Here is a 22,116-nt window from a genome sequence, read left to right as displayed (position 1 = left end):
CAATGTATAACTAAAAATAATAATAATAAGGAAATTATTCAATTATTGACCGAAAATTTTATTTGGAATTAGTTGAAAATAAAGTTTCCCTTTCAAATATTTTTCAGATCTTGACACAATTAGCGTTCATTTTAAGAGTAAGAATTTGTGAAAGAAGCTTCCTTTGTTTACTCAAAAAAGCAACAGATGTGTGTTTCCCTCGTGCCACAAGGGAAAAGCTTACACATTACACACGACCCGTGACCTCCAACTTCAAATAGTATTTAGTCAGTTGTACATAGAGGCCAGATGAGGTGAATTCAAATGTTTGCATATGAAAATATTCAAAAATGTCACTTTTAGACATGACTTTCTTTTATTTTTCTTCTTCTTATTCCGGATATGTTTTTGTGCTGCTAATGATACTGAGGTTATTATTATTTTTAATATGAGATACAAACCACATCTAAAGGATTTTGTACTCGAAATATATTAATGAATGGCCTATTTTCATGTTCCATGTTATATGTAAGTAAGTAAGTCATTTTTATTTGTATAGCGCTTTTCCAGACCAGGGTCACAAAGCGCTTAAACAATCAAAACAATATTCAATAAAGTATATATTTTAAAGATCAAGATAAAACTGATAACACAACAGGAGTTCCAGAAAATCAAGGAAAAGCCTGAACAAATAGAAACGTCTTAAGAAGTTTCTTAAAGGAGTCAGCAGACTCCATCAAGTGCAAAGAGATATGTAGGTTTTTGTTGAAAATTCTATGTATGCTACTTGCTCTCCTTCTTGTTTAAAATAAAATAAGATATGAAATAAATATAGTTAAACATAATACAAACATAAGCTAATGTAAAAATATAATGAATTATGTCACTATTAATATATTTACACTGATTTAATCAACAGTTGTTTTTATTGTAATTAATTATTGTGTTTACCTGTTTTCTTTATCATGTGTAACTAAAGTTTGTGGGCAGAGTAGTTCATCCTCGTAATATGGTGTCAGGCAAGTGCAAAAATGCAATAAAACACAGGTTCAAACTTTGACTTTTTACCCACAAGTCCGTAAATGTGTTTCAATAGTTTGTGCATTTGTGTTAATAGTTAAAAGAATAGTTTCAAGTTTTCCAAGCTACCGCAATACAGTAATGCATCATAAGTTAAGTAATTTGACTTAATAAAAGTTAACAGAATTTAAGTTTATGAACTTATTGCTTCAATTTTGTATACATATGCCAGAGTGTGTTGTCAGAATGATAACAAAGGAAAGAAGGAATATTGAAGTAAGTGGCTCCTGTATGATGAGTCATTATGGTTTGGAAGAGTCTTGTTAAGAACAGAGAGGTGATGTAAGACTACATAACAATGCTGTCAAAGCATGTGGACATGTTTGTGATGCTCTAGTGTATTAACAATTCACCTTCACAGCCAAACTATTCTCAGGAACTATGTTAATCTGTCATCTTAACCCATCAACTCTTCAAATAAGAGATTCTTATCTGAATTAAACCAACAAGACTCGCCCAGGATGCCCTGCTGGGCCACACTAGTATCTTCAGCGTGTGGCTGTAATAACAACTGGCGGGTCACTGCACACAGGCAACGCCCTTCAGCCAATCACAGCGAAGCATGAGTGAGTCACTTCCATGTTTTCACTTCCTTATATGGCAAAAAGGGGGCGGGGATTGTTTTACTTAAAGGAAAATGGTGGCCAGGAAAGTCAGACGTCCCTAGAAGCGAGAATACAGGCTGTTTACTTACAGGTAAGTTTCTTTTTTTAAACGTTTTCTCAAACGAAACAACATTAAATGAAGATTAAATGGTGTTTTGAGCCTTCTTGGATTTGGACGTAGTCTCGACTGGTGGTTTATATGTGTGGTTCACGATCAGGAAACGAAAGGACGAGCGAGGAGGTGCGGCTCTTTCACATCTCATCCGCTTTTTATTTATTTTTTAAATAAATGAACTTGATTGAGAACTTGAAGAAATGTTTCCTTACGTATGAGAGTGTGTGTGTGGATGGTTGTCTGTTTTTGTCTGCCCTGCGACAGACGTCTGGCGTCCTGTCCAGGGTGTCCCCTGCCTCTCGCCCTATGATACCGGGACAGGCTCCAGTCCCCCCGCGACCCCGGAAGGGATAAAGCGGTAGAAAATAAATAAATGAATGAATGAGACGCGGAGATGGCTTCAGCCAGAATTCTATTGTTTATGGCAGGTCTTTCCTGTGTTTCTATGGTGACAGATACTAGATTTTCTTGCGGAGCAACACTGATGATTAATGCAACAACCACGACAAATATGGATCTAACATGTAGTAGATCAACTATACTCCAAGTATACTTTATTATACATGAGTAAAGCCTCTATATTAGCTCATTTGTAGCTTGTTATTATGGGTGAACTGGTTCTTTGCTGGGTTTGTTTTGGGGCAGGACCATGAGTTTTGTTTGCATATGTGATCAAACTCCGACGTTGATGGATCATTTCAAGATTCAAACTTCAACTGTTGGTCAAAATGTCAGACATAAATGAGGTAGTGGGTCGAACACGTCGCTCGAGGGAAGAAAGGTGCACAACTGTTAATGAGGAGTCAGAACTTACCTGACTTCTCTTAGTTAAAGTTATGATAACAGTTCACAAACTCACAAGTTGATCTTATTCTTTAACATTTAAGTAAAGGAATTGTATTAGCAATGTTTCAAAAATTGTGTATATATATATATTTAGTTTTCTAATAGTAAAATACATTAATTTTCTAAACCAATGTTCCAACACACAATTTTCATTTATATTTCCTGCCGAAACGTGTGATCTGAGCTGAATGGTAGTTTAACTTAAGATTAAAATAAGACTCAGTTGAGTTTTAAGTGAATGGACAATTGCTGGTTGGATGAAGTAATCCTCAGAAGTGTCTGAGATGTAAGTAAGTAATTTTTATTTGTAAAGCACAACTAAACAATACACAGTTAAAAATACATGTATTTAAAACTTTAGAATGTCAAGACAACACGGTGACAAACACAGCAGCCCCAAGATGATTAAGAAAAAGCCTGCACTAGTTTCGGGTATTGGGTGAAATGTGATGTTTAGTTTGTCAACTGTGCAGCAGCTGTTCTCTGGGCTGCTCTGTAATATGAGAGTTAGCTTGAGGGTGGAGAAATGCACATGTGCTATTGTCACCATTCTTAAAGACGCGTACTAATTAACATCTTTTTTTTTTCAGATTCCAACTTACCAGAGTGAAAAGAAGGAAGTCCAGCAGTGATGGCCAACGCTGAGCAGATCAAGCAAACCGCCGCAAAGGTTCTGTGTTGTGTGGAGAAGGTTTCCTCCTTCGCTTCCTCCATAGACCCCATCTTTGGCATCGTCTCCTCGCTGGTTGGTGTTGCTCGCAAGGGCCTCGTCCAGGAAGAAGCCCATGCTTCGGACAAGGATTTCCAAGAAGTCCGTGGCAAGCTGGAGAGCATTTCCCAGAAGAACCAGCAATGTCTCAGGCAGATCCGCATCGATGAGGTGAACGAAACCTTCGGAAAGTACGAGGAATACATCAAACACCAGTACACGGCCTTCAACAACATGGTGGCCCAGATCAAGAAGGATCCGGACAACACTCAGCGCTTCATGGCCAACTTTGAGAGGATTTATGAGCGAGATAAGAGCGACTTGAGCCTCGACGTGTATTACCAAGGCGTCGTTGGAACCAGCAACCGGTTGTTTGGGAGAAACCTGCTCAAAGTGTACATGGATCATTGCGACAAGGACCGAGAAATTATGGAGTTCCGCTGCTCTCACATCATACACCTCTTCCATATGGGACTGATTGCCCTCATGGCTTACACGGCTGTTACGGAAGATGATGAGGACGAGGTGCGTGAGAAATGGGCCAAGAGAGTGCAGGAGATCCAGTCCAAGATGCAGGAGGTGCTCAGTCAGTGCGAGGAAAAAGAGGCTCCTTGAGTGAGGGCAACAAGACTAGGAGCAGAACCAAAGTGACGCTGAGATGTGGCCCAGTTAAAAAAGACAAATCATTTAAAAGTATATGCACTTAAATAAAATATTTAATGTCAGTCTAAATTTTTCTATTTTATTTGTTAAATATGCAGCTTCATTGTTCGATACAACAGTGTGTTCTTTTCAATAAAAACTTGAGTTGACAAGATGGTGTGACAAGTGTGGTTACTCTGGTCAGTCAAACGGGAGCAGAAGTGTGTTTATGTTTCAGGTGCTGCAGAGCTAGGAGCTCAAGCTTGTCAAACAACATCAGAGTCAAGAAACGGGTATGTATTTCTTTAAATGCAGAATTTCTGGAAAAAAGGGAATAAAAAACTCGAAAACTAAAACTAAAAAAAGGGGGAAATGTATGTATGCTTTTAGAAGTTTAACCTATTTGTCGTCAGAATACCAATATATCATAAACAGTCATTGTTAATTGAGCTATTTCAAAATACAACTCGTCTATATCTTCATCCATTTCAACACAATATTAAGATCTTCAGGAAAAACCTTTTCAGTAATTATCATTATACTTCGCAACTTCGCTTAGTGCTGTTTTCATGAACTGAAACTGAAACTCATGAACTTGTCATGTAAAGCTTGAGTGACATTAAAACTTTTTTTTAAATAAATGTGTATTTTACACAAATCAAAATGTTTTTATTAAATAACACATCTAAACAAAAGCTAAGGGACATCCTGTAATATCACCGTAACACACATTCATAAATATAAATAGTATAGTTCGTAGTTTTCATTCTCATTAATGGTGAAATTGCAAATAATTAACATTTCAAATCTCATATAATTCTTCTATAATTATAAGTCTTAAAAATACACATTGATCATTTATAAATTTGAAAAATATCTCGTTACTATAGTACCTTCAGAAATCCTGCATTGCGTCCACCGCAAATCTAGAGGTCGCTGTTGACACTAAACTTCTGGACTGGAACGTAACGCGACTCCTCTTTGTCCTGCTGCAAACTTCTCACGAAAACTACCTGAAATCAGCAATAAATGTTAAATTTCATCATAATTCATGATCGAAGAGAGGGTCTGCTGGAGTGAGCGGGGGTCCTGACGGAGGGAGGACTTGTCTTGGCGGAAGTTGTCGTCGCTTTCGGTGAGTGTGATGTATTCTAACCTGTACTTCTGTACACAACACTGTACTATTCCACATTCGAGACCCACAACTTAGCTGCACACCAGACTCGCCATATAAAACACATGGATCTTATACTTTCTTTTTTATAACAGTTTGAATTGAACGGAGTGTCTGGTTTCCGGGGCGTGACAGGACCCTGAACGCAACAAGTTGAGGTCTGTTTATGTTGTGACTTCGTATTTCAAACTATTTCAACTCCAGGCTATACTTTCACTCTATTCTAAGAGCTTTTTTGAATACGGAAAAACTCCCCTGTTTACATTTTGAAAACGCAATTTTCGAGAGATTCATTCGATTTTAACTCACACCTGTAAGTACCATGTTCAGTACTTTACAATTCACTGTATCTTTTTGTATCTACATTATACAATACACGTATTTAATTACTTTATAATCAGCTGATTAAACTTTCTGATATTGAAAAAGTGGTATTTTGGTATACGAGTACTTTCAAATTGTTCATTATTAGATTAGATTAGATTATCGTCTTTCTGGGATCCAGAAATAAACTGCACTGGGTGTCATGTTTGTTGTGTGGCATAAAGTCTTTAAAGTCATATATCTAAGATGGATATTCTTTTGTGAGTTTTTGTCTCCAACTAAAGCGACCTTGTGTTTAAGGCTGCAGGTATGCCTCTTCATAGTATATGGCCCATCATCGGGAGGATTGGTCGGGACTGAGAAGTCTTCACGATGGGCAATGAGGACATCTTGGATGAGGTGTTTGTTGCTGTCATTCGCCAAAAGAGTCAAGTCAGCTTGAGCTCAAAAGAGTACAGAGCAAAAGCCTATGAGGTAAAAGATTATCGTTAGAATGAACACGTACACAACAACCACACAACACAGGAAACCATCAACATATTCAGAAGTGTTTGTCCTGACCTTCTCTGACTTCTTATTGGCTGCCTGTGAAGATTTTGCTTTCAGAGGTTCCTCTAGAAGGGAAGGAGAAGAAGAAAAAGAAAGTTCTTCTGGTGACAAAGATTCAAGCAGGAGTTGATAAATCTAAATCAATTCTTGATTATGTGGATGAAACTATTAAACCGCTGTCAAACCATCATGGATTCATTGGTGAGAAAAGTTTCTTTTTCTTCTTGTGTCTTTGAAAGTTGTGTTTAATCGTTCTGAATATCAGAATTTCTCTTTATTGAAAGTGATTCTTAGAATATGTGGTTTCTGTTCAGGCAAACGTGTGGTACACATGAGGAAATTCCAGCTGGACAGAAACAAAGAAGGTAGAGAGGCTTCACTTTTCGTAGTTCCCGTCGGAGTCAAAGGTGAGTCAATCACGTACTAGCGCTTAAAAGGTGATTTTAAATGAGTCTTCCTCACTCAGACAACAACAAACTCGCCCACAATGCTGGCGGTCCGAGCTTCTACTGCCTCCATGATATCATGCGTGTGTGCAGTGAAAACAGCCCTCACTTCTGCTCCACCACCTCCAGAATGCTGCTCGCCCTGGACAAGTAATGACCATGAAAACAAGCTGCAGATCCTTTTCTGAACCCAATCGTTGTCGCTCCACAGGTGGTTAGCGGAGCAGCACGCTGTGGCACACGCTATTCCCGCCCTGTTCCGTCCGGCGCCGATGGAGCGGGTCAAGAGCAACGTCAGTAACCCGGCCTACAGCAGTGAGGGCGAGTTTAGTGACGAAGGTCTGCACATGGGCTACACCTCCCTGGAGATCAAGACCAAGATGATGTCCCTGGAAAAGGCAGACATGTGCATTCTCAACCCGCTCTACGGTTCTGACCTGCAGTACACTAACAGGGTCAGTAACATTAAGACTCATTTACAGTGTTGATGAAGTTACTAAAAAAATCAGTTCAATTTCCTCAGGGGCCACGTTATAAACTTTAACTGTTATGAGGGGCTGTCAAGCCAAAGTAAAAAGTGACAAAACTAAAAACAAAAATAATAAATAAATAGAAGTGCCCTCCTAAAAAGCTTTAGTCTTAATCTGCTTATATATTAATTCAATGTTTAAATTTGATGTATTCAAATATTCATGATCACTCATTTATATTTTTAAATTGCAAATAAAATACATGAAATGCAAAAAAACTTCCATAGAATATGTTGTGTAATATTCAATTAAGGAAAGGATACATTTAATTTAGAAATGTTTTTTTTAAGACAATTTAGCCGACCAGGGTTTAAATGGATTCAATCTCCTCTGAATTTTCCTCCTGCTTTTTATTTTTTGTATTTTCTAATATCAAGTTCACCTCGACTCCTCTTCAGGTGGATAAAGTTATAATCAACCCATACTTTGGTCTCGGAGCACCAGACTACTCCAAGATTCAGATCCCGACCAGAGAAAAGTGGCAACACGGTTCCGGGTCTGAAGACAAGTGAGTTGATGACATCACTCTTCCATTTTGGCTTCTTCTGGGACATTTTCAATCCATCCTGTCCTCGAAGGGAGCGACAGTGGGTGGACGACTTCCCGCTCCACAGGAGTGCATGTGAAGGAGACACGGAGCTCCTGGCCAAACTTCTGGACAGTGGCTTCTCAGTAAAGCAGCTGGACAGTGACCACTGGGCACCTGTTCACTATGCATGCTGGTAGGTCAGAAGAAAAACTATCTTGTGACTGAAGGAACCAACAAACGTGTGTTTTCGTCCAGGCACGGTAAAGTGGAAGCTACCAAGCTGTTGCTGGACAAAGGGAAGTGTAATCCAAACTTGCTAAATGGTCAGCTCAGCTCACCTCTGCACTTTGCTGCGGGCGGCGGTCACGCCGAGATCGTACAACTGCTGCTGCAACATCCAGAGATCGACCGGGTGCGACTGCTTCTCTGAAATCAATCTTAGATTCTAATTTCACTTGTAAACACGACTAAACGTGTTTCTGTCCCTGCTAGCATATTGAGGACCAGCAGAAGAAATCCCCAATGCAGGTGTGTGAGGAGAAGAAACAAGGCGACTGGGAGGAGACGCTGAAGCTTTTGCAACAAGCAACCAAAAAACCAGTGAGTCACTCTCGACCTTCTCTTTTCATGTCTTCAATAACTCAACACAAATGACTTCTGGCTCTATTCACACACGTCACACATGTTTTAGTGGAGTTTACTTCATTTTTTTATAGTATGAGAAAGTACGCATCTACCGCATGGACGGCTCCTACCGCTCTGTGGAGCTCAAGCACGGCAACAACACAACAGTGCAGCAGATCATGGAAGGAATGCGTCTTTCTCAGGACACGCAGCAGTATTTTACCATCTGGATCTGCTCCGAGAACCTTCGTGAGTTCACACTTCAAATAGACTGTGTAATGAAGGTGTGATGTTTGAGAACACTACAACATCTTTGATTAAAACTGAACTACATTGGGTCCCTCTGATACTGAATAGACATATAGAACCCTCAGCTCTAAATAAAAATCTAACCAGTGGGTAGTTCCTAAGTTTGATGCAATAATGCAGAAAAAAGTGGAAATTAAGTACTTCAAAGATCAGTGGATTGGCAAAGCTGTACATGGAAGACAATATGAAATCAATAATGGACCATAGGAGGATCTTCAACTAGCTGAAAACATTAAATAATAACAACAATAATACAATGAATATGAAGAAAACCAACAAAGAGGTAGTAATCAGTAACAAGACAACAACATTAACTTCGACCACAGACTAAATAATATCAGAAACAAATCTAACAAAATAAAATGGTTTCCCTTTAAGATTTTGTTAAAATGTGGGTTGTATGTTAACCACAGACGCATGAAAACTAATGCCAGCCTAATAAGTTAAGATAAAAACAACAAAAATAAAGACTAAAATTTGTTGGATCAGATTGTTTAAGGCAGCCTCTTTGAGCACCACTCCAGGACAGCTTTGTACTCGGATGTTTGTGATCCTGACTGACATGTGTTAGCGTCTTTGTGTTTGCGTGTCAGACCTGCAGTTGAAGCCGTACCACAAGCCGCTACAGCACCTCAGAATCTGGACGGAGATCGTGACCGACCTGACCGTGCTGGATCCACAGAGGGAGACCGCTCAGCTGTTCCTCCGCAGAGATGTCCGGTTACCCCTCGATGTTGAGAAGAAGGTAGAGTGCAGGAAGATAGTTGTATCCTTAACAAGTTGTTGACTTTAGTTTTTTTCTCAGGTAGAAGATCCCCTGGCCATCCTCATCCTGTTCGACGAGGCTCGCCACTGCCTCCTGAAGGGCTTCTTTCCTGCCCCGGACAGCAAACTGATCACACTGGCCAGCCTGCTGCTCCAGATCATCTACGGGAACTACGAGAGCAAGAAGCACAAGCAGGGATTCCTCAAGTAAGTAGAGATGCATCTGAACTTAGAGAGACTCTAATGTCTCTTTTCTGTTCTAGTGAAGAAAACCTCAAGTCCATTGTCCCCATTCTGAAAGTGAAAAGCAAAGCTTATCACTGGACCAACCGGATCCTGCACGAATATAAAGTATTTAAAAGTATAAGTTAGGATCTCACTGAGGACGCGTGAACGTTTTGTTCTTCTCTCTGCCAGGCTCTGAGCAACAGTGAGGGCGTGAGCAAAGAGATGCACCACCTGCAGCGACTCTTCCTCCAGAACTGCTGGGACGTCCCGACTTACGGAGCTGCCTTTTTCACGGGTCAGGTGTACACCAAGGCCAGCGCCAGCAACCACAAAGTGATCCGAGTCTACGTCGGGGTCAACATGAAGGGTCTGCACCTCATGAATATGGAGACGAAGGTGGGTGGTTTGACCACAAACATGAAAGTGATCAGATGTGACTCAATATTTGTATTTCTAGGTTCTTCTCATCAGCCTGGAGTACGGCACGTTCATGTGGCAGTTGGGACACGCTGACCAGTATTTCCAAATCCACAGCGGCGACAACAAAATGAACTTCATCGTGCACACAAAACAGGTGAAAACATACACGGCAATCATAATGTCACTGTATTAGTCATATTGTTTCTAAATAATGTTTTATTTTTCTCCACTAGGCGGGGCTAATTGTCAAACTCTTAATGAAGCTCAGCGGACAGATGACTCCGAACGACAAAAGTGCTTTAGACAAATACACATATGGCTGAGAAGACACTGCTGCCAAACACCTCAGGTCTGACACATCATCGTCGGACAACGTTAATGCTGGAGAGAGTTCACAAATACATGTAAATAAATATATTTAATGTTTCAATAAACGACTGGTTTGATTTAAAATATTGTGTCTCTGTATGTTTTTTCATACTGAATGGTAGCAGTAAGAATTCTAAGTAAGTAAGTAATTTTTATTTGTATAGCGCTTTTCCAGACCAGGGTCACAAAGCGCTTAAACAATCAAAACAATACTCAATAAAGTATATACTTTAAAGGGCAAGATAATACTGATAACACAACAGGAGTTCCAGAAAATCAAGGAAAAGCCTGAACAAATAAAAAGTCTTAAGATGTTTCTTGAAGGAATCAGTAGATCCATCAAACACAGAGAGAGGACGATGGTTCCAAAGCTTAGGAGCAACAGCCTGAATTGATTTCTCTCCTCTGGTCCTGAACCGTGTGCGTGGAACCATAAGTAGATTCGGATCCACAGACCTCAGAGCCCGAGCTGGGGTGTAAGGCTGGATCAGATCAGTGATGTAAGGAGGAGCCTGACCATGAATAGCTCTGAAAGTAAGAACCAGAATTTTAAAGTTGATCCTGAAAGAAACTGGAAGCCAGTGAAGGACAATCACAATGCTAATGCCTACAATTAAAAAAGGAAGACAAAATTGCCAGATTTATATTCACTATAAAGTTTCATCGATGACCTCTGTGGGCTCATCAGACATTCTTAAGACATGGAATTTTGTGTTTCGCTTCACGATTCCTTTATTGTGTCGTGTTAATGTTATTTTGTGTTTAATTAATTCAAGTTTAATTTCTATTTTATTTATTTTTTTTAATTTTAATACAGACGTTGTTTAAAGTACATATAATGCTGAAATATTTAATCCATCAGCGATTGTACTGGACCCTAGCATGATGATACGTGTCGTCAAACTTTATAATTTGATAGTATAATAGTTCGTCTAAAGGCCTGCACTCTGCAGGTATGACATCATATAGTGAGACATCGCTTCAGAAAGCAGCAGCCAATAGGAGTGGCTCTCGCTTGACGGACACATGACCAACAGCCAATAGCAAGGCTCGTCTGGTCAGGCGGGGGCAGGACTTGCGTTGGCAGGTAGAGATGGAGGGGGAAATACGAGCGTAAGAGTCCTGGTCAGGTTCCAGTGAGTGAAGACTGAAGCCATGTCCATGCACTTGTACCAGGTGGGCAGCAGCCTCCTGCAGGACACCGTAGGGAAGATGGACGTGACTCTGGTGGTTCTGGCAGCTTCTGCGGTCACGCTGCTGCTGGGATACTTGACCAAGTTGATGCTCAGACAGTCTCCGGACAAACACCTGGTGAGTCCTCGGAGCCTCTTGACGTGTTCAGTTCTCGCTTTAATGTTGTTTCCTCAGAAGTACCCTCCATACATCCCGTCCAGCCTCCCCTTCCTCGGCCACGCTGTTGCGTTCGGGAAAAGTCCCATCGAGTTCCTGGAGAACGCTTATGACAAAGTACGTAAAGTCGCTTTAACAACAAGTCAGGCATATTTTAAAGAAAAACATTAAAAATAAATGTATTTAATGGCTACTGTTGTGATTGAATTAAAATATCGGTACTCGATTATTTAGGTCTACTGAGAGTGATAGCGTCTATAGTGTTTGTTTTTACCATCAATATTTAAGCGGAAAAATGTCATTATTGGGATAAAACCCATTGTTACAATTATTAGTACAATATAAAAGACAAAAGGAAAAAATTGTTACACAAAAAATATACTGTACTTATATAATGCTTAACGAACGCTAGGGGGAGTAGTATGCTTTGAGTTAAACTTAAATTTACTGCAAACTAATGGTTTTGTATGCCTTTTGTTTAGTGAATTGTTATAGAAGATTTGAAGTATAGTAGTAGTAGTAGTAGTTTCAATGAAAATGAGTTTTAATTTTATTAAATGTAGATTTGTAAACATGAACTAGGCTATAATTACTATTATTGACATTGCATGATAACTCAAATCGGGAAATAAAAATACAATTAAGAAGAAAGTAATGCATTTAAATAGTTTAAAGTGTTAAAATAGTAAAAAGTACATATCTACCCGAATCATGAACTTCAGTTCAAAGTTCAAACATACATGCTCAGCTGTCCTCTGACCTCCTGAGGGACAAATGTGGCCCTCTTGACTACCTGAGGATAAAGTTTTGTTTAAACCTTTTAGTATCTATTATTCAAGTGGTGTCCCAGGTGTCATGTGACCAACTGTCTCCCTGCTGCAGTACGGTGCAGTGTTCAGCTTCACCATGGTGGGCAAGACCTTCACGTACCTGCTGGGCAGCGACGCAGCCACTCTGCTCTTCAACAGCAAGAACGAGGACCTGAACGCCGAGGACGTCTACTCCAAACTGACCACTCCGGTCTTTGGCAAAGGAGTGGCTTACGACGTGGCTCATCCTGTGAGTGCATCACGACTGCAGGGCGACCGACGCGTCTCACCGTCTTTTGTTCCCTCAGATCTTTCTGGAGCAGAAGAAGATGCTCAAGACCGGACTGAACATGGCTCAGTTCAGGGAACATGTGAAGATCATCGAGGCTGAGACTCTGGAGTATTTCCAGAGATGGGGAGAGAGTGGGGAGAGAGGTATGTGTGCCTGTCAATCATGTTTCCTCAAGGGCCACATTTATAGAGCGGCTGTTGTGAGGGGCCATCAAGCAAAAATAAACACGCTAAAGATGCAAAATATATTTTATTTTGTTTTATATAATTTTGAAAAAATCTGATATAAAAGCAATTTTTCCAAATATGTTCAGTCACCTTAACCATTTTCTATTTAAATTATTGACTGTAAAAAGTTGTGAAATCTATACAGGCTAGATGTAGCAAATTGACGATATGATGCTAATTCAACTTGAGCTAACGGGTTGGCGAAATTTTATGGTTTATTTTGGAGATATTTATGCTCTAATGAACAAAATGAGTTTATAAAATCAACAATTTCACCTGGAATATTGTTTCTTTACCAAACAATTTATTTATCAATCAGTTAAGCTAACTTGATATTAGCCGCAATACTGCTAATGAAATGCTATGCTACTATGGCTTAATGTTTTTACTTCCCTTGTGGAGCTTTTCTAATGTAAACATTTATAAATGTATACAATCAAGGTCAAAAGTCCTAAAACAAAAACCCTTTTGTCATATTTAGTGACTAGTATTAAATAAAAAATGTGAAATAGAAGGAAACGATTGACAATGTAAGCATAACTAAAAGTTGCTTAAATCTGTCATTTGAAATTCCCCTTCAGTATTAGAATTGAATTGTGTTCCCGCTCCGTCCATCAGACCTGTTTGAGTCCATGTCCGAGCTGATCATCTTGACGGCCAGCAGCTGCCTCCACGGCAAAGAGATCCGCAGCATGCTGGACGAGGGCGTGGCTCAGCTGTACTCGGACCTGGACGGAGGATTCTCTCACGCCGCCTGGCTCCTGCCGCCCTGGGTCCCTCTGCCTAGCTTCAGGTAGAACCTCTGAAAGAATCCACGTCTGCAGAGATTCCAAGCGTTCCTCTGTGCTGTCAGGAGGAGAGACCAGGCTCACAAGAAGCTGAAGAACATCTTCTACAAGGTGATCGACAAGCGCAGGAAGTCTGGAGAGAAGACGGACGACATGCTGCAGACGCTCGTCGACGTCACCTACAAGTGAGGAGATGCATCCGGTGCTGTGGAAAATCATCTGCTGGTCGCTCACCGCTTGATCTTCCAGAGATGGACGCCCGCTGAACGACGACGAGATTGCGGGAATGTTGATCGGACTCCTGCTGGCGGGTCAGCACACCTCGTCCACCACCAGCTCCTGGATTGGCTTCTTCTTGGCTCGAGACAAAGCTCTGCAGGATCGCTGCTATGCTGAGCAGAAGAGCGTGTGTGGAGAGAAGCTGCCCCCTCTGGACCTGGACCAGGTCAGTGCAAAGATCAGTTGAAGTGATGGAGGCACTCAACCAGTGGCTTCAGAACCATCTTGATACATTACTTCAATACAATACTTCTAATCCCTTCTCAGTTGTGTTTTAAAAAAATGTTGCTTCATCGTGTTTTTCCACGTTTTGCTCTGCAGCTGAAAGATCTGAGTCTATTGGACCGATGTCTCAAGGAGACCCTTCGGCTGCGCCCCCCGATTATGACCATGATGAGGATGGCTCGATCCATTCAGGTGACTCTCGTTCAAGTGAAAGATTACGGGCTGTGAATTGACAAGAATCTGGCGATAAGATGCGTATCACGACACGGGTGCAACGATACGATATAAGACAATACTTATTATATTGCGATATTTATAGTATTGTCTGAGTACTGGACTCTCTTTTTTCAGAATTTACAGAGCATTGCAGACTCTTGTCAAAGTCGTAAATGTGTTTTAAAACCCAAATATGTCCAAACGTCACCTTTAAAAGCTGCTGGAGTCACTGTATCCTCTTGTCCTCAGGCATCAGCCGGAAGTTTAACAAAAATGAACAAACGCTGTAAATAATTGCATGGTTACTGTAAATACTGAAAAATAAAACCTTTATTGATTATAAAATAAAAACGAGCTATGATACAAATAAAGTATGATTTAAAGGAAGATAAATAAATCAATACAGTATCGTGAAAAAATGTCAGATTTATCAAAGTATTTTCGTTTTCGTAGTATTATTTTTACCCACATCCCTATTTGTTTTTGTGAATTGGGGTTTGAACCCATGTCTTATTTGCATCGTCATTTTTCTCCAGACTGCGTCGGGCTACACCATACCAGTGGGTCACCAGGTCTGTGTGTCCCCAACTGTCAATCATCGCCTGCACGACACCTGGGAGAAGAATCTGGAGTTCGACCCGGAGCGCTACCTCAACGAGAACGTGGCTTCCGGGCAGAAGTTTGCTTTTGTGCCGTTTGGAGCCGGTGAGAAGGAAATATCTAAGGATTACTTTACATTTCCACGTAAAACCTCGGTCTGAGCCTCACTCTGAGAAATGAAAGGTCAAAAGTTCACCAGGGGGAGGTTGAAGGGTCAGATAAATTGATATTTGAAAATTGAATTAAGTTTAGATTTGAATTACTAGGTTGGCCGAGTTAAACAACGTGAAATGTTCTATATAAGAAGATTCATTTTGTGTTAACGTCGCATCTGTGACCAACACCTGTTGTGTCCTTCAGGTCGCCATCGCTGCATCGGGGAGAACTTTGCGTACGTCCAGATCAAAACCATCTGGTCCACGTTACTGCGCCTGTACGACTTCGACCTGGTGGACGGACGCTTCCCCACCATCAACTACACAACCATGATCCACACGCCGCACAACGCCATCATCAGATACAAGAGGAGGACACCCTGAGAAGGAACACAACGGACTGTAACATTTCTCTGAACTTAAATAAGACGATGAACCTTCACCGATGATCCTTAAATATTCTTCAACAATGACCTTCAACACTATTAATGCTTGTATTTATGGACAGGATGTTGATTTAAAAATAAATCAAGAATAAAACAAAAAGGAAGAAGAACCAAGACCACTCTAAACATTTGTTTATAGACTGAAACATTAAACCCTCAAACTTAAGTTTCCCTCTTTATTAGTTAGAGTTCAACTCTTTGTAAACATTATTTTGCACCTTGTGTATGTTTGCTTGTAGCAAGTACAGCACTTGGCTGGGGTATTATTTTGGTCTTTCAAGATACATAAAAAAAACCCATCATGTGACGTTATAACTAATAACTTGAGTCGTTTACAATTTCTTTTTACTCTCACAGAGTTACTGAGCCAGAAAGGGTGAACTAGAGTATGGTACTAAAGTTACAATAAAATTATTCTGGAATTATATTTCATGATTTCACATCCAATTTAGTGTTTTAATAGAGATAATAAATGTTCAACTTACCTCATCAATTGACACTTAATGAGAAAATATCACATGTATCATGTTAGCTTGAATGTTAGCATCTTAGCTAAGTAGTTGTTGCTCCTGCACCATCCAGTTTTATGTTAAAATTTAAAAAAACAGTTTTGTTATTTTTCTATTATTAGATGGAGTTTTCTATTTTTATTTAAATACATCTGAACAAAAGAACAAGCTAAATGAACAAAAACAATTAAATAAGGCTGTTGAGTAGCGTTATATGCTACAACATTAGCATCATAGCTTAACATACATTGCAATATTCTTAGCCGACATTTGGATTTAATGTTTAAATATTGATCTTGTTTCATGTCCAAAAACAATGGTAATGTTACTCCTTCAGTTTGTTCTTTAATAGGTTTTTTCTTGTACTTGTACTGTGTAATGAATTTTTAATATAAATACATTTATTAATTCAATATCCAATATGAATACAACAAATACATAATAAATCATATAATTAATAATCTACATTTTAAATGTAGTCATTTTTAATTAAAAATAAAATTATTCATCTATAATTAGAGAACATTTATCAAATGAACAATAGCGTGTGAAACCATTATGTTTTCAAATATTACCAAAGGTCACAATGAAGGTCACAGTGTGACAGGTCGTTAGTCAACTAGGAAATAAAACAAAAATGAAATATTGTACTTGTCTTTATTTCAATTTTAGATAAAATACAAAGAAATTAAAGCTCCTATTGGCTTTAGAAAAATACTTTCTCTACAAATCTGTCGTCAGTTTGTCTAAACAAAACACAGTGTAGTGTAGAATATCCAGTAGCAGCCATCTTTGACAAATCAAACACCCACACATTCTCCACCCACTCACGTATAAATAATCACAAGGTTTTAAATTAGCATTTAAACACAACTGATTGCAGAACAGACGCAACATATAATTCAACCTTTTTTTTTCAAGTGCTGGCAACAGAAAGCCTGAAACATTGACAAACGCAGTTAAAAAAAAGAGTTTGGTCCATGTGCAACGATACGATTCATTGCAGAACGACAGAAAACAGCACAAGAGAAGGCAACCCAGTGTCTTCACGCCAAAATGGCCGCCCAGTGTTTCATCTTCTCAGGCCAAAGTGCAAATGAGCATATGAAGAAGAACCTGAGGACAGAAAATACATCATTAACAATCGCGGTCGCCCCTATGATGCGGAGAGCGTCGCGGTACCTGACGTCACGCTGCCCAGTCGCCTCTGCAGCGCCTCCAGGCGAGAGATGTAGTCGGTCAGCGCTCGGTCCGGGTCGTAGCTCTGCAGGTGTGAGCAGGTCAGAGCGCCAGGATCTCCGTGGAACCTGCCAGGAAGAAAAACAAAAACATTTGATAATGGCATACATATGGCAACAAACATAATAGCAAGCAATCAATACATCATTCATAAACTAATAAATACATTCATAGATCTCTTTATATTTTAAAGCAAGTGATTGAAACACATTTATACATAAATAAATATATTTTATCCAAATGTATTGTAATGAACGTGTTTGCACTTTGTTTACTTCTTTCAGATTGTTAATCAGCAATTCTAGGATAGTTATTTCGTCCCTTTTTCTGCCGTTACTATGATGCAACAATGTCCTTTTTAAAAATGTTGAAGATTGCTTAAATGTGTGTGTGTGTGTGTGTGTGTGTGTGCGTGTGTGTGTAGCTGATGGTCCTGCCATATCTCTAAAAATGTACATGTATATACAAAAATATTATAAACGGTAAAAGAATTATAGAAAATTAACAACTCTAGATACAAATAATTTCAAATCAAATCAATATGTTTTAATTTAGGCCAGAAAGTGACTATTCATTTACGAAATTAAGTGTATTATTTAATATAATTCTGTGCGAGATGTAGTTTTACTAAATGTCCACTAGGTGGGTCTACAGGCTTTGTTTGTTTTAGAGTTCCACGTTTTAAATCATATTTTAACGCAGGACTACAACAATATATTATTGTATATTTAAGTCAAGCTATTAACAACAGAGGGGTCGTACCTGTGGTGTGTTGGTGAGACCCCTGACCTCGGGGACTCTCGTCCACTTCGTCTGCTGGAGCTTCCTCCTCCTCCTCCTCCTCCAGATCTTCCTCTGAACACCTCCACACTGCTCGGCTGGAGATAATGCGAGTCTCTTCCTTCAGTATCTGAAAACAAAACAGCAGGTTGAAGGTCGACTGCCACCTGTCAATCCATCACTTAACGGAGGCGTGCCCACCCAGGAGAGCAGGTGACCCGTTCTTGTTGTCTGTGGAGGGCGACGTCATCCCTGTGGCCCGATGCCAACGTTTCACCAGGAAACGCATTCTGAGGAACAATCGTTGTCACAAGAGTGTAATTACATGAAGAAGTGCTTCATCTTTCTACCTGGAGAGGGCGATAGAGACTCGAACGGCGGAGCGGAAGCGTGTAAGCCCACGTCTGTTCTGACTGCGGGGGTCCGACACGGACGGTCGGCCTCCCATCCTGGAGAGCAGCGAGAGAGTGGCCTCCTCACACTCCTGGAAGCCGCCCAGCAGCAGCAGCAGATACTTCTTCTGGTAGATGAGAGCTTTTCTGAAACTCTCCGACCTCAGGTACCTTCCGTACATCCGCTGTGAGAGGAGGACAGACGTTAGCACTCGTGATCCGCCGTCAATCATCCCTGCTTGTCGGGTTTGTCAGACCTTCAGCGCGGCGTTGTCAGCCTCGGGTCCGTTTATCTCTCGCTCGGTGTCGCTCCTCAGCTCCATCTTGAGTCGGGCCAGCTGAGTGTGCGAGAGCTGCAGCGACTTCTCCAGACGCGTTCTCTCACGAGCCCAAGCTTCCCTCTCTTGGGTCAGCAGCAGACTTGAGGTATCACCCTTTAACCCGCTTTTTCTGGTGCTGAACTGTCGGGCGATAAACCAACCACGAGTTAACCGGGACCGAGAGAATCAGAACCGTTCACATATCTCTAAAATGCCATCATGTGTGAAGAAAGATACATTAACAAGCCCAAATCAAACTGGGTCACATACGTTGTCCTGTGAGATGAGCGTGGCTTGTCGGTAACGCCGGAGTTCTTCCTCCAGGCGCAGGGTGTGATTCCTCAGGTCGTTCTTCTCCTCCGTCAGGCGGCTGACAAAACCAGTCAGCTCAGCATTTTGACGAAGCAGGCGCTCTGTCAGGGTGTTAGAGGAGCTGATGAAGCCTCCCGTCCCCGACAACACACCCTGGAGGACACACAACACAAACGTACGTCATTTGAGGAGGAAAATTAATTAATGAGGTAATTAATGATTAATTAATCACTACACATCGATAAATGCTTTTTTACTTATTAACTAAATGACTAATTACAACATTTACAAATGGAGTCTACTGAGTCCTTTAAGAAACATCTCAAGACGTTTTTATTTGTTCAGGTTTTTCCTTGATTTTCTGGAACTCCTGTTGTGTTATCAGTTTTATCTTGACCTTTAAAGTATTTACTTTATTGAATATTGTATTGATTGAGGGCATTGTGACCCTGGTCTGGAAAAGCGCTATATAAATAAAAAGTACTTGCTTACTTACATCTATTGAGGTTGTTATTCTGAGATAAAGGACAATAACTCCTCAATTATTAAGATAATATTTAGACAGTATCTGTTGACAACATTAAAGATGAAACATCAAATGCATTTTTTTTAATGTATATTTTAAATATTTAAAGTCATAGTTGCCAAGCTCTCTTCGACACATGGCGTCAGAGGTGGGATGCCATGGCTCAAGAAAGCAACTTCCCAAGTGACGCACAAATTATTTTAAGTTAGTTTTCTACATCATACAAATATAATGCTGACCTCAGGGGCCGATGGTAGACCTGACGACTGCTGCAGCATAGTGATGACCTCATCAACAGTGGACTGGACCAACGACAACTCATCGAGGTTCACCTCTGGATTCAGTCTGCTGATTTTGAATAAACAAGAGCTTGAGAAACACAACAAGCCAGGACGTCACTGACACCACTCACCTGCTCGTGGCCTTGCTGCTCATGTCACGCACTTTGGATGAAACCAGCAGCAGTTTGCTCAGGATTTTGTCAGCTGTGCGCCAGGGGCCCTGATGTGACCCGCTGTAATCCACAGCAGATCCCACGGTTGGAGCACTTCCAGTCTTCTGCTGGATTACCCAGTCCTTGGTGCGATCAGTGGACGACTGCGGACCACAGGTTTACTTTTAATTAATTGCTCTATTTATACTCATTTGTGACAGAACTCTTACACTCTCAGAACACACAGCTCTGTTCCCTTCTACTCCTTCTTGTCGGGTCACTTGTTCCTCAAGTCTCTCCCTCTCCTCCTCCAAACTCCTGATCCTTTCCAGTTCTTGTTCCAGCTGCTCTTGAGCTTCCAACAGCCGACTATCCAGGCTTACCAGCTGGGCCTTGGCCTCCAGCAAGGCCTCCTTGTCACGGTTGGACTGGTGACTCATCAAAGTAAGCTCCTCGTCTTTTCTCACCACCTCCAGCTTCTGTGCCTCCAGCTGGCTGAGGAGATGGACAACCTGGAAGAGAAGATCATGCACGTGTTTGCTTCATCCACAGCCGCAGGAAAGTCTTCAAGTTAATCTCACCTGTGAGTGTTTGGTGTCCAGCTCCACCTGCAGTCTCTCCAGAACACTCTCCCCCTCAGCGCTCGTCCTTCTTCTCTCCTCGGGCTGATCTTCCATAGAGTCTGTGGAGACTCCAGCTCGCAGATCCCTCTCTCTGCCCAGGGCTGTGGTCATCTCCTGAACTTTGGCCCGCTCCGTCTCCAGCTGGACCTGAAGCTCCTGCGAGTGCGTGCGCATGTTCAGATGTTCTTCTTCTGACTGATGGAGGAGCTGTGAGGAGGTCTGTCGCTCCTTCTCCAGGTCAGAGGTCAGCTCAGCAACACGCCTCTTCTGTTCTTCCACTTCCAGCTGTAGATCCTGCAGGGACACAAATGTGAAAGTCTAACTGAAGAAAGAGCAACAGATGCTGCTTCTATTCAGAACATACCTCCAGTCTTTCCCTTTCACTGAGCTCACTCCTCCCAGTTCTGCACTTCTCCTTTTCCATGGTCCACTGGAGGTCACGGCTTCTCTTCCTCTCCTCCAGGAGCTGATCATTCAGCTCATCCGTCAGTGAAACCTTCTGCGATATCTCAGACCTGAAGAGAGAGAAGTGTAAGTGTCAATGTAAAGCATGAACAATTGAGAACATAACATGGTCATGTTGCTGGAAACATCCATTTTAACCTGAGAAACAGAATAAACTTTTTTAAAGGAAAAACCATAATGACTAACCTGAGAGTCTCCAGTTCTTTGAGGTGTTTGTGCTGAGACTTGAGGGTCGTCTCTAGCTCCAATTTAGTCTGGGAAAGTTCGCTCTTGAGCTCCTCCAGCATCATCCTGTCGGCCTCTGCAGTTCCTTCTGCTGCTGTAGGCCGACTCTCCTGGTGAGAGTCTGAGCAGCACAGAGAAGAGGTTAGCAAATGAATCAATAGGATTTCAATGATTTGTATACAATCACTAACATTGATGGAGGCTCTCCAGCTGACCACGCAGCTGCTGGACCTCCGACATCAGACTGGATCTGTCTGCAGTGTGGAGCGTCGCCATCGCCTCTTTGTGTTGGCCATCCTGCAACAACAGGAGTCATTCTCATATTCATTCATGGAATACATGAATACGTTTTTATACTGCCAAATTCAAATTTCTAAAATATCCTTATATTTCTTCAGCCTTTCAGATAAAAATTACATTGAGAAGAATGAAACAGCTTCTGCACTTAAGGAACGATAATAGTTGGGGTGTTGGAGACGGCAGCGTTAAGAACAGACTCAATGAGTTAAAAAGTGTGAGTCTAAATAATGGATGTTCAAATTTGACAGTGAATAGCGTTGCCTTCCTAAATGCAAGTTCATTAAATACCTTTTAATGCCATTTGATATTAAATGAATGACTAACTTGAAAATAAAACTGAAAAAAAAGTAAAACAACAAACA

General features: G+C 40.9%; 4 protein-coding genes across 11 annotated transcripts in view; 3 read left to right on the top strand and 1 right to left on the bottom strand.

Moving 5' to 3' along the window:
• Nucleotides 1–1,654: 1,654 nt before the first annotated feature.
• Nucleotides 1,655–4,149, top strand: rpz2 (rapunzel 2). The gene is made up of 2 exons (XM_087787692.1): nt 1,655–1,755; nt 3,216–4,149. The coding sequence occupies exon 2, from the start codon at nt 3,257–3,259 to the stop codon at nt 3,947–3,949; it is 693 nt and encodes a 230-aa protein (XP_087643818.1). The 5' UTR covers nt 1,655–1,755; nt 3,216–3,256; the 3' UTR covers nt 3,950–4,149.
• A 763-nt stretch (nt 4,150–4,912) lies between these two features.
• krit1 (KRIT1 ankyrin repeat containing) lies at nt 4,913–10,320 on the top strand. Of its 2 annotated transcripts, XM_087787690.1 has the most exons (18): nt 4,913–5,111; nt 5,246–5,308; nt 5,775–5,948; nt 6,068–6,224; nt 6,338–6,430; nt 6,490–6,619; nt 6,681–6,924; nt 7,398–7,507; nt 7,578–7,721; nt 7,784–7,940; nt 8,021–8,128; nt 8,245–8,401; nt 9,055–9,206; nt 9,267–9,433; nt 9,490–9,577; nt 9,644–9,850; nt 9,912–10,028; nt 10,108–10,320. In XM_087787690.1, the coding sequence occupies exons 3-18, from the start codon at nt 5,847–5,849 to the stop codon at nt 10,195–10,197; spliced, it is 2,223 nt and encodes a 740-aa protein (XP_087643816.1). In that variant the 5' UTR covers nt 4,913–5,111; nt 5,246–5,308; nt 5,775–5,846; the 3' UTR covers nt 10,198–10,320. The 2 variants fall into 2 exon arrangements, with proteins under 2 accessions (XP_087643816.1, XP_087643817.1); XM_087787691.1 differs by lacking the exons at nt 4,913–5,111; nt 5,246–5,308 and adding an exon at nt 5,338–5,463.
• Nucleotides 10,321–11,338: 1,018 nt separating this feature from the next.
• cyp51a1 (cytochrome P450 family 51 subfamily A member 1) lies at nt 11,339–15,796 on the top strand. 2 transcript variants are annotated; one of them, XM_087787689.1, is made up of 10 exons: nt 11,339–11,554; nt 11,615–11,710; nt 12,476–12,652; nt 12,711–12,837; nt 13,540–13,714; nt 13,775–13,894; nt 13,959–14,154; nt 14,310–14,405; nt 14,966–15,134; nt 15,390–15,796. In XM_087787689.1, the coding sequence occupies exons 1-10, from the start codon at nt 11,399–11,401 to the stop codon at nt 15,566–15,568; spliced, it is 1,491 nt and encodes a 496-aa protein (XP_087643815.1). In that variant the 5' UTR covers nt 11,339–11,398; the 3' UTR covers nt 15,569–15,796. The 2 variants fall into 2 exon arrangements, with proteins under 2 accessions (XP_087643815.1, XP_087643814.1); XM_087787688.1 differs by having other exon boundaries at nt 11,612–11,710.
• A 984-nt stretch (nt 15,797–16,780) lies between these two features.
• The window catches only part of akap9 (A-kinase anchoring protein 9), a 47,452-nt gene continuing 42,116 nt past the window's right edge, over nt 16,781–22,116 (bottom strand). For 5 of the 6 annotated variants that reach the window (XM_087787700.1, XM_087787695.1, XM_087787698.1 and 2 more), the window contains 14 exons: nt 21,646–21,751; nt 21,416–21,575; nt 21,129–21,279; nt 20,723–21,058; nt 20,372–20,653; nt 20,121–20,305; nt 19,948–20,056; nt 19,141–19,335; nt 18,808–19,011; nt 18,509–18,735; nt 18,360–18,448; nt 18,141–18,288; nt 17,322–17,446; nt 16,781–17,255 (listed from right to left, as the gene is read on the bottom strand). In XM_087787700.1, coding sequence (XP_087643826.1) covers nt 17,212–17,255; nt 17,322–17,446; nt 18,141–18,288; nt 18,360–18,448; nt 18,509–18,735; nt 18,808–19,011; nt 19,141–19,335; nt 19,948–20,056; nt 20,121–20,305; nt 20,372–20,653; nt 20,723–21,058; nt 21,129–21,279; nt 21,416–21,575; nt 21,646–21,751 — 2,361 coding nt within the window. In that variant the 3' untranslated portion in view covers nt 16,781–17,211. The remainder of the gene's footprint in view (nt 17,256–17,321; nt 17,447–18,140; nt 18,289–18,359; nt 18,449–18,508; nt 18,736–18,807; nt 19,012–19,140; nt 19,336–19,947; nt 20,057–20,120; nt 20,306–20,371; nt 20,654–20,722; nt 21,059–21,128; nt 21,280–21,415; nt 21,576–21,645; nt 21,752–22,116) is intronic. The other variant, XM_087787697.1, reaches the window with a different exon arrangement.

Source organism: Callionymus lyra, chromosome 3 (genome assembly GCF_982586985.1).
Source record: "Callionymus lyra chromosome 3, fCalLyr1.hap1.1, whole genome shotgun sequence".
NCBI lineage: Eukaryota > Metazoa > Chordata > Actinopteri > Syngnathiformes > Callionymidae > Callionymus > Callionymus lyra.
Note: the sequence above shows the minus strand (reverse complement) of the source record. Positions and strands in the feature narration are given on the sequence as shown.